Here is a 12,532-nt window from a genome sequence, read left to right on the forward strand (position 1 = left end):
AAAATATGAGACTTTGAGCCAGTTTTACTAACAGCTTGCGCTAGCGCAAACTGTCTTTTGACGTTAAAATAGTACTGTCAGGTTTTACTAAAGATGCATAGTGAAGAATTAGCGCTGAAAAGACGTGGACACAGTTATTTTTGCACCTGACCATACTGAATATGCATTTTTAGGAGTTTCCCTTTCAAATGCAAAAGTTGTGGGAGGAGAGTATCCAAATGAATCACGTAAAGTGTTTTACTAACGTTTGTGCTCGTCAAATTACAGGCATTTGTGCCATAATTTAACAGCCCAAAAAAAAACCTAAACCAAAAAAAAAAACCCAAAAAAGCTTTATTTGCTTCAGGAAATAAAAGACAACTTTGACTTAGACAACCTTCATTTTTTGGCCTCTGGTTCTTTTCAACGTACTGTGGCTTCTTTACTTATTTATTTATGCTTTATTTGTGACTACTCTGATTTGCGCTGGACTTTGTATATTGCGTTGGTCAATATGTAAATGAGATGTTGCATCTGTGTTCTTTAATTTGCGCATTGTTAGTAAATCACCCCCAGAAATTTCACCTCCCATTGGCGCAGTTTTCAAGATATCAATAACTTTTACCCAGCCCTACTTACAATATTGTAACTGAACTGATTTTGCTTCAGGACAAAGATGTCACATTGGACACCAAGTGGTGTATTTGTAACTCTAGTAAAATGCTTTGTCTTGCAAAAAACAAAAATACAAAAAAAAAAAAATTCTTTAAATGATTTAAAATTACAGTAAACTGCACCAACAATGTTGACATTGAAGAACTATTTGGTAAATGCATACACTACTATAGTGTAATCGTCAGCCTACAGTGTTATGAATATATCATATTTTAATATTTATTTATACCTTTAAAAAATTATATTGTATGAAATATTTTTATAATCCACACTATTGATTTAATCTGCCATAATTGATTAATTATCATATGCATATGCATTCTGGAATATTCCATTAACATTAACGATAACTTGTATATATGATGCTGGTTCCTTGCTATGCACACTTTGAAAACTTCTGCAAAAACCTGCAGTATCATTTTTTCATGGTTGGTCAATGCAAATTTCTTTTCCCTTCCAACAATTCACCACTTAGCAAACAAAAATTGACATGAGCCATTAATGTTATGCACTATAGATGAAAGCATGAGCGTTTATTTTAATACCTTTTAACAAATCATTTAAGCTGTGGTCATTGAGTCAAACATAAGCCTAGTTAGTGCATCTTTGTTAAAAGAGTGATGTAAGAGTGAGATCAGACAGTAATAAGAGCATCCTCTGATCTGAAATAAAAAAGGTTCTTTTGACTCTCTGTAAAACAATTGCTGTCAGAATTAATTCAATCTGTTTTAAAAGGCGCTGCTGAAAACCTTGCCATTTGTGAGTACAAAGACATTTAGGTTTCATTAAAAGGCATTCTTTTGAAAAGAGGTCATGTTTTGGTGTAAAGACGTGGCATTTGTAATTACAGCTTTGTGCCAAGACTCCACAAGGTCAATTTGTGAGACATTGGTCTTAGATTTATTTTAAGATCTAAAGCCTGAAATTGATTCAGCAGATCAAAGTATAATGAGCAAATGGATTCGGTCCCTAGTACTTTATCTGAGATCAGTTCCATACTTTCTTATGGAACATTAAGCCAAGGTTTGGCAAAGTGGAAACCAGCCTTGGAAATGGTTCTGGCTTGGTCTGATTAAATAACGGCTGTAAGGATAAAGTGATGACTGTTTAACCTGAAGATACAACACAAATACAAATGATAAGCTTTATGCATAATGTTCTTGTTAAGTTGTCTCCTCTTAAAAGCCACTAGGCACAGATTTATAGTAAATTACAGTCATTTCACACCAGATGCAGCCTCTGATCTTCCAGCTGTCATCTTCCACAACATAAAACCCACAGTTGTACAATTACTACCGAAGATGTGTTTTTCTCCCTTTATATACAAAGACAAAAGAAAAGAGTGTACACTATATTTTATAGCTTAAAATAATAATAATTTCTTGGGTGGGTGGATGGATGGGTGGATGGATGGACAAACAGACAGAAAGAAACAAATAAAATAAATCATTAAAATGACAAACGCACGACATCCCAAAGCAGGTTTGTAGATAGTTAGTTTGAAAGAGTGTGCGGTTATGTATCCACATGATACTACAGCGGCATTATTGGCTCTTGTCCTGGGAGGAAGAGTAGCCTAGCAAGCCATACTATAAATAGTCCCACCTCACACCAGACTGTGCATTAAGCAAGAAAAATGATGGCACACACACGCAAGCACTCTGCGAGCTGAATTAGGAAACAACAGAGCAGCTGTTTTTCGGCCTGGGCATGGCAAAGCAGCAGTATAACCAATTAATACAGCACTGTGAGAAAACATAGGGATCCAAAGTGTCATTAAACCGTGCGTGTTAACTCAAGGGCTTGAACTTACTCAACATAGTAGGTTCCATAAACAGGGTCATCGATTTTCTCCCAGCCATAAGGAAGCTCTGAAAAACAAACAATAAACAATTACATCCGCAAGAACATTTAATTCAAAGGTAGATGTTGCAGTTATAGAGTGAAAATTCTGTTTTATTTGGATACATCGGCTCATTCTCTGGAAATGGTGCCATTTGTGGGCTATGTGTGTCCTCATGACTTACTGATACAATTAATGGAATACTGAACTTAACATTATTATTTGAAAGATTTAGTGTGCAAATGCACAATACCTTTTAAAATAAAGCGTTCATTTTATTCTTAAATTTTGTTCACAGTCTTTCACAATATCATCCAATTTGCAGGCCCTCATTTATCGCCATGACATTTTAATGGGTTGCAAAGAATAAAATATGTTGCTTTTATTGAAATTAAAATTTGGTGTTTTCATTGCCTGTGATTTTTGTTTTGTTTTTGTCTAAGCACTTTTCTGAAAATGGCAGAACCTATCTCTGTCCTTGCACTTACTGAATAACTCTTTTATACTGACATTCCTGGCTTTAAAAATGGTTTGATTTTACTTACTGGTAAATATAATATTGTGATCAATATTTAAATAGCAAAATACTGTTTGTTGTACAAAAAATAAAAATATATGCAACTAAATATATTAAAAAAGACAGACATTTGAACATACATTTAAACATAGAGAGAGAGAGAGAGAGAGAGAGAGTTCCCACAGTTCTGCAACCACCTTTTCAAATGTAATAAATAAATAATTTTATAACTAAATAATATTCTGCATAAATGACTAGCACAGTTTCCTCATGCTTAATAAATGAGGGTACACTGAGTTGGTGTCTTACCATATATAATAAGACAGAGAACATAAAAAAAAAAATTCAAAATTCATGTGTCCTTTGGCTGAAATATTATTGATATTTAGACTAAAATATACATATACGAGTACACACTTGAATGCACACGTTCCATATAGCATGCACACCCGCTGAGCTTCTAGACCAAAGTGACAAGAAACACAACAATTACAAGCAAGCACACACAGACTCAACTTATACAATCAGAAGCGAGGAGCAGGGTGAAACACCAGACTCTGTGTACATCACAAACTACAAGTGACAGAAAATGTGTGATGTTCTCACTTAATCCAGCTGGCACACACACACACACACACACAGGCAGATCAAAGCGCCATTGGGTATTACTCTACTGCTGTGCTATGATTTGGTATTTGTCCTATTAAAATAGAAATCCACTACCGAGTGCACAGATCAGTCTTTAGGATGAACATTTACAGGGGTTGGAGATCTGAACTAAAACCCCTAACCACAAGAATTAAATGAGTGGTGTAATACTCCCATTTGTGCTACGAGCATGAATACTGTCATCTTGTCGAGGAGAGGTGCAGTAATACTTTTCAAAGTGATCATACTTATGATTTATGACTAAGTAGAACTTTGTTACGTGTTTTTGAGTAAATCCCATCAATGCTTCCTGTTGACACGTGACCACTTGCACTCTCAGATGAGTTCTTGGCCTTATTTTGAGATTAATGAAAAACTGATGATTTCAGGAAAACTGATCGGTTGATCTTGACACTGAAACAGAGCAGAGTTGAACTACATAAAATGTTTTTGCATAAAAATCCCTCATGCTCCTTTCAACCGTGAAGGTCTGTGGGTTCAACTGAGGTTTTTAGAAAAGTACTCAGTTGACATGCAAGAAGAATCATACACTCTGGCTACAACAAGTGAGCGATATGTTCAAAAGCAAAATATAAATAACATTAACAAAGTTTGGACTAATCTCATGGCCTCCAAATATAGAGTAACCCACCCCGCGTACCCCTTGAGAACCGTGAACTCAAGCTAATTACCTTCTTCAATATTTGCATTTTGTTTGCACAATATTTAAATAATCTTGCTATTTAAAAACCTGCCTGCCCTTTGCAGTAAAAACAGGCAGCGGTATCTTTTTGTTAAAAGCTTTGACCTTTACGAAAATGAGAAGGGTGGGGAAGAGAAGGAAGGAGAGGAAGGAAAAAAAGCAAGTATAAAGCAGAAACAACATGAACTAAAGCTGTATACTGTATGTTAGGTGAATCAATGTTTAAAGGCATGACCCAAAATAAATGCCAAATGTGAGTAAAAAGCGTTTTTTAGTAAATAAATTGATAGAATTTACTTGGTGACAGATTGGTAACCGTTTACTAATTGTACTTATCTTTTTACTTATTGTACTTAATATTTATTTATTCATTTTTTTAAAGGACAAAATCATGATGTGCCCATGATGAGTCATTTTTACAGGAAAAAGAATAGAGAAAGTTAGTGTTAGATGCCTTTTAGAATTACAATGCTACAATAGTGCTAAAGTTATAGAGTCAAATAATAATAATATAATGATACTGATATATATAAATCTCACCAGTCATGGAATTCAAGTGTCGCATAGTCAAGCATTTAAAGGTGATTCAAACCAAGGCTGAGCTGACTATGCTGCTAGATTACTAATGTAGAAATAAAGAGCTGACAGGAGATAGAAGGATGAGTGGGAATTGGAGGAGAAAACAGTGGGGCATCGGCTCTATACGGGATGGTTTGAGTGTATCTCTCTGCCTCTTTTACTCTTCTTTCACCAAGCTCTCACCAAGCATTAAAGTTCACTGATGGATGGCGTTAGTGCGTGCTATCATAAAAACAAACGCTTAATTCTGCATTGTCATCTTCAACTGTCTGCCAGATTCTATCTGCCAAAATAACACCCATCAATAATGCCTCAATACATCTTTTGCTGATAAACACACACAGACATACTATGAGCTTGGAAGAGAGTTGAGAACATTCTATAAAAAGACTATAACGTCTTATTTCCTGATGAGATTAATTCATGTATTCATGATCAATTATTAATGTTTATGACACTTGAATCAAAGGACAGCTTTTCTCAGCAAGAAAATGATTTGCTTTCAAATTTAGAATATCGTATTTATTTATTAACTGAAATACACACAATCTGTGGTCAAATATTTTCAAATTAAGACCATGATATAGTCCCATAAAATCACTTTTAGTGTAAATGGCTTAAACAAAGGTACAAGACTGTGTATTTTTAATGAGGGAAAGAACTCCAATCCCATGAAGCATGACATAACGGAATTAAAAATTGAGAAATTTTGTAAATTATATATAAAGAACCAATATATTTTAAGCTTAAACGTAGCAAAATATACACAGAAGAACAGAGTGTAGGAAGGCCTCTTTGGTATGATGTGCCAGTTGCAATTCTCTGATTGGTGGAGATTTCTTTGCAGGATCATGGGTAATGTAGTTTAGCCAGGAATTGGTCTGTTAAACACGACTTCTTAAAAAATAAGCTGAAACAATGCAGGCTGATTGCTTCAACAATATAATATATGTATTATCACTTAAAAACTCACAGTTAATGAGTTTTTGTTAAAAATCTACTTCAAAATCAAACAGAATTTTTACTTTCGGCGCTCTATATAAAGTGATCACACACATGCCATTTCACCTAACCCTTACTAAAAATGCCTGTGAAGCAAGTATTGCAGCCAATTGAGATAACAGCCATTGAGACGAATGGATCACTTTCTTTGGCATTAGAAAAACCTGTTGCATCTGTTTTTTTTATCTTTTTTTTTAATAAAAATAATGCACAATGAAACAGAATTGCTGTGACACCTCATGCAACTTTCATGAATAAACATCTCGGGGAAAATCACACCGATGTGTGCTGTTATGCGACTCTGTTGGGCTTTGGCGTGTACATTTTGTTCATTAATTTAGCTAATTTGTACATTATCACTGAGAAAACAAATATAATTCCTGCACTGAAACAGCTGTCAATTGATAAAGCCCTATCCATCCATCAGTCCATCCATGCATCTGTTTCTGTAATTATATCTCCACCTGTTCCCGGCGCTTGTGAATATGTTATATTTTTTCGGGGTCCTCGCTGACAGTGATGGCTTCAGAAATGATGAAATGCGATGAAACACGAGCGTCAGACACAGAGAGACATGATAGTTGTGCTTATTCATTCACTCGCAAACCCAGGGAATTCGTACCATCAGAGAGAAACATCGACACAGGGATAGAGGCGAGATGACAGGTAAACAGGAGAGACAACTGTGGCATATCTACGGAAACTTCACTCCATGCTGCGGTAAATATTCGCGGGGAAACAAACAGTCTAGGAACACGAGTGTGACAGTATTAAAGAAAACAGCAGATGACTTTGATTTGCATCCAGAGCTGTGTCTTCCCTTCAGTTTCGAAACACAGCGCTAGCTAGCTGACAGGCCTTTGAACCGCGGGAATCCGCTGACATGTGAAATGCGCTGTCTCGCACATGCATGCTAACAAGCAGCCCCTGATGCCCTGGCACAGTTGATTATACCGCAAACATTGAGTTAGTTTTTAGTGCAAGGTGGTGATGAATAAACCCTTTTACAGCAGGTAAAACAGCGGAGAATACACTTGCAGACATGATTAATTTAACAGTGTATTCACTTTGAGATGCTCCAGCTCAAGATCATTTCACAAACACACTTATGAGTGCTAGAAGTATAGTGGAGAGTAACCTGAGGAAAAACTGGATTGCTACACTTGCTGTAGAATATGTGAGAGGTGTTTGCCAGTGCAAAATTCACCACCACTCAGTGTTTTTTTTAAGCACATTTAAAGTGGCTGCTAGGGTGTATTGGGTGGTTGGTATGACATTGTGAGACAGTTGCTAGGATCTTCTTGGCTGTTCTGTGCAAAACATGCCACTACAATGCAAAGGTGTTGTGGGACATTGCCAAGGCACTGCAATGTGGTTCTTTTGGTATTCTGAATGTTCCTTTTAGCATTTATGGGAGGTTGATATGGTAATGGTAGATGTTTGCCAGGGTGTTGTTATACTGCTGCTAGGCTGTTCGGGGTTGGTAGGACATTATTAGGCCTTGTCCACACTATAATATGTTTTAGTTTGAAAATGCATATTTTTCTGGAATTCCATTCACACTGAGATGGCTTTTTTGTGAAGGAAAACTGAGTTTTTGGAAAATGCTAAATTTTAAAATGCTGTATTTGCATTGTAATGCAGACATTGCAAACGATAAACCAATAGGCATTTATCTTTATACTGGTATTGTGCCTGTTATGCCTGTTAAATTTCTACAATATGTTCATTAACCCTGCTCCTTGAGGGCTATCTTCCTGTTGACTTGAGGTTTAACCCTGTCCAAAACACCTTGCTGTGATTTTCATGAATCCTGAAACACTTGATTAACTGGTTTACTTGTATTTGTATTTGATTAGGGTTGGAGTTAAACTCAGCAGTATGGCAGCCCTACAGAAACATGCTGGCTACCCATTCTCTAAAAAAATTATTGTCTCTAGATACAGTTCTGGACCTTTCTTCCATGTCTATGGGACTGTTTGATACTGTATGCCAAACAAAATTGTCCAATTGCTTTGAAAACCAATAGCAAAAGGCTACATGATTTTACTTTGCAATAATAATAAAAAAGGTTTGACTCGAAACATATTGATAGCCCTTATATACTGAAGTTAAATAAATTTTATAGAAGTAACTTATACTTAGCAACCATAAACAGCCAGCAGTTAGGCTAATGAACTATATTAATTAAAGAATTTTTGGAAAATTGGTATTTTATCAGATCAGACCTTTTCTGTTGTTTTATAAAACCAATAAGCAATTTGCGCTACACATTTCACCTGACAACACTTCATAACTGTAGTAAAATTGCTAAAACACAACCAACTAGTTGCTTTATTTCAGTAGATTTAAACATTTCTCTTTGGCCATCCAAACTCCTCCATTTGGAGAGTCAAAACATATAGAGAGAAATGAAAGATAACCGCACTAACCATTCTCTTTGCATTCTTCTGGGGGCTTCGCTTTCTTCGCAAGCCGGGGGTCCAACCAGGACGTCGTCTTCGTATTGTGGCTGGAGAGGAGAGAAATGGAGCAGAAAAGGAAAAGAGATGAAGACAAGAGAGAGATGAGAGTGGTGCAAACCGCTACTGTAAATCGTCATGCTGAGGAGACTTGAGAGACTGAAAAGAAGTCTCTGGAGAGCTCATCTCTAAACGAGTGTGAGAAAAAAAGTTTAGCTTAACAAAATGGCAATCGATACTTTTAATTAGCTGTAAGCTTCTCATTAGCACAGCAAGAAAGAGAGGAGGAGGAGAGAGATGGTGAAGAAGATGTGAGTGACATTGTATAATGGAGGTGTTTTTTCCTCACAGTTTTGTTATCTGAGACCAATTTCAGCAGTCATAATAAACATTTCTTTTGAAAGATTTGGCAAAATTGTCAGATTTCGGTGGCTTAGTGTACCATGCTTACCAATGGCTAATTAATTGTCTTTGTTATTAATTTTAGTCTCCAACAAAGTTCTGAAAGTATCTGAATTTTTGAGTCATAGTCCAGCAGCGTGACTGCTCCTATGATGAGGCAAATGTGAGTGTGTGCGTGTATGTGTGAGACAGATCCTTTTAAAATGTTGATACTACCTTCTCTCTATTTCATACAACATTAACATCTCGTTAACTAGCCAATTATGCTAATTAATGCTACATCCATTATTTACAATTATATTGAGATAGCACTGCAGTATAAGCGGTCTACGAATTGCCTCTATTACCCTGTCATGACTCCAAACACTTCAACTTCTTTTTTGTTTTCCTGGTTTAACACCATTTTACATAAGCATAAGGGCTAGCATGGTTTTGCGCAACACCATTTTATTTTTGATTGTCTGGATGCCAGCTTTTGATATGATTTTTGATGTCAAAATGAATTAACTGTTGATTGCTACGAAATGCTACAATTTAAATGCTATCAAAAATAAATGTTGCTGCATCTTTAACAGGTACAGCATAGCCTGGAGCATTTGGGCATTGACAAAGTCTGACACTAATCACAAAGTCATGGTTCAACAAAAAAACAAAATCAAAGCAAAACAAAAAAGGAGCATTTGGGCACTGACAATGTCTGATACTAATCACAAAGTCATGGTTTAATAAATTACACACCCAACAAAACAATATTGGTTTTGTTTTGTTAATACATTAAACAAAAACAAAACAAAACAAAACAAAAACAAGGGCATTTAGGCATCAACAAGGTCTGAAACTATTCATAAAGTCATGGTTTAACAAAACAGAACAAAAAAAAAACAACAACTAAAAATAACCTAAACTAAAAACAAAATAAAACAAAATAGCTTGCCATGATGCTCGACAGCAACACTATACCTCCAAAAATGTATGTTGTATTATTAATTGCATGCTGGCACATTTCCGAACACAAGCAAGAAGCATTTTTGTCCATGCATACTATGTATTCACATACATTCAGTATGTTTGGGGGCCCAGTGTATCCCCCCCCCAGACTCATTTTTGTCAAAAGTAGCAGAAGAACTAGCTCTGAGATTAGTTGGATAAAAGTAGACTCGACTGTCTCAGTGATGGGACTCGACTGAAGGCACTCAGCCAAGCGACTGGCAAGAGAAATTGCAGCCAGGGGCGAAAAGATGGGGCACCTTTGATGTGCTCACTCTCTGTGACACTCCACACTTCTGCCCTTGTGTCTCTGTCTTTCAATTTATGTCTTCCTCTCCAGTGTCTCTTTATGATTCATCTCTCTCTTTCAGAAAATGTATTTAATATTTAATATAATTTATTTAATATAAAAGCATATCAAAGGACTTTCTATTGGCACAGTGCATTTCCGCAGCTTATGTTTGGTTGCTTTGGGAGTTTAAATGTGACTAAATGCATGTACAGAGACATTTTGTCGTGATTAATCTGGTCCAGTGTGTGTGTGTGTGTTTGTGTGTGTGTGTGTGTGTGCGCGCATGGTGAAAGATAGACATATGGAGAAGTGTCTACAGTTTGAGAATTAAAGACGCTCTGTCTGTGAGGGAGATCGAGAAAAACAAGGCACCATTGGCTGCTTGACAACTCCATTAAATCCTCAATAGTCACACTGTGTGGGCCAGAGCAAACTGTGTGTGTGTGTGGTGTTTCATGAAGCAGTGACAGACTGTCCTCGCATCATTCGAAGTCACTCACATACAGCTTCTGTTATGAACGATACAACAGAAAATAACTACTGTCCCTGTGGAAAAATACAGTACTGTACAGTCACAGTTTGAATATTAAACACACACACACACACACACACACACACACACACACACACACACACACACACACACTCAAACACATTCCTAGTAAGGGACATACAGGTATCATATATAAAAATAAAAAAAAAATAGAAAAAAAAATTAGAAAATTGATCAAAGTGTGTATATTTATATATTCTTTTTACTAATTTATTTATATTAATACATAATCAGTAAGATGCATTATCTTTATATAACCTCATTATATAAATGGCAATCTATGTATTTATGAACAAATGGATGATTCATTTATGGATGTCCCTAATCATCTGGGGTGAAATGAAAAAGTATGGTGCAATTAATGTCGCACTATTATGATCGATGGAAACAAGTGTAAACAGAGATGCATGTGTAAAATTGTATTGATCATAACAACAGTGCTTCATCTATAAATCAAATGATTAATAGAGTGTTATAACTGGGCGTATATCCAGATGTGCTGTGCGGTCCAAAACTATTTTTGCATTTAAAAGAGATGATTCAGGTGGCTGGATTACAGTGGTTTTGATTCATGATTGTGCCATTGCACAATATTTAAATATTTTCAGCGATTCAGGCTTTAAATTAACTCTATTAACTCATTTAATAAACAGCATGTGGGCAGGTACATGGTCTGGTCATGGTTAAAAAAAATAAATTAAATCAAATGAAAAGATACAAAACAAACAACAAAAAATCTTTCAGTGACCAAGCAGAGAAAGACTTGGAAATGTAATCAACAGATGTTAGAATTAGAACCTGTATTTCTTGCGTGAGCATCAAGGCTCAATATGGTCTGAATAATGCATGCAAAAAACAGCTCCGATGATTTCTATTAATTTATATTCACAGTTGCCCTAGGCCACTGAAAGTTTCAGATACTTTTTAAATAAAAATCCCAAAACCAGCCCAGTGACCATAACTCAAATATCAAAACTCATGCCACTTCCATAACTAAAACACACGCTTTACAGTCATTTTTATGTTATGAAAACCACAATATAGTAGTAATCATCTGTTTTCATAAAGGAAGTCACATGAGGCTCACAACCTGGGGTCTTCTCTCACTAAAATAATCATCTAGCATACTTTTATCATTGGTACAATATATAATTTTTCAATACAAGCATGTCAGTCAAATATAGGTAAAAAATATGCACCTGCAGCAACATTTTACAAGCAGCCCAGTTCTATGGGAAAACCATGCATGGGGTTGATGAAATATATTGGTTTTATTATAAAATATATGACAAAAATACTATTAACTATATATTATACACATGCAGTACATATTATAAAATATAATTTAATATATCTAGCTGGTCAGGTGATCTCAACATGGTTCTTGATTTTACATATTTTTTCAAAATTACTATTCACATTCATTGAACTCTCTTAGTACTGAATGCACCTTTAAACAATGCTGTTGATTATACTTGACCATTCTTATTCTAATTAGCTGAAAAACAGACCGATATACTGTAGATACTCACTCTATGAAGTACACTTCTCCTTTCTCAGTGTAAGCCATCTCCCAGTTATCTGGCAGAGGACCCAACTCGTCATTCTCGTCTGGTTTGGGAGGTGATTTTGGTGGCTCTGTCTCTTCTTTAGGGGCATCTGTGGAGGTTTCGGAGGGGCATGTAGTAGGAATCTCACCTGAGGCATCCGTACTCTTGTCTTCATGTTCACTGGACTCTGAAACATGCAACAAAAAAACTTTTCACCAATATTGTAATGAAAAGTCTAAAGACAAGAGAAACTGCAGGCCTACATCTCCGATTTAAACACCTCATTCAATTAAAAAGAATCAGACAGCAGAAGTGGATAAAAAATATGAATGGTGTAATA

At 35.8% G+C, this 12,532-nt stretch overlaps 1 protein-coding gene across 1 annotated transcript in view; it reads right to left on the reverse strand.

The window, feature by feature from the left end:
• Positions 1-12,532, reverse strand: part of LOC132105887 (membrane-associated guanylate kinase, WW and PDZ domain-containing protein 2-like) — a 219,299-nt gene that overhangs the window by 61,096 nt on the left and 145,671 nt on the right. The window contains exons 5-7 of the mRNA XM_059511367.1: positions 12,175-12,379; positions 8,379-8,458; positions 2,468-2,525 (exon numbers count right to left, since the gene is read on the reverse strand). Of these exons, the coding sequence (XP_059367350.1) occupies positions 2,468-2,525; positions 8,379-8,458; positions 12,175-12,379 (343 nt within the window). The remainder of the gene's footprint in view (positions 1-2,467; positions 2,526-8,378; positions 8,459-12,174; positions 12,380-12,532) is intronic.

The sequence above is a fragment of the Carassius carassius genome, chromosome 26 (assembly GCF_963082965.1).
Source record: "Carassius carassius chromosome 26, fCarCar2.1, whole genome shotgun sequence".
In the NCBI taxonomy this organism is placed as follows: domain Eukaryota; kingdom Metazoa; phylum Chordata; class Actinopteri; order Cypriniformes; family Cyprinidae; genus Carassius; species Carassius carassius.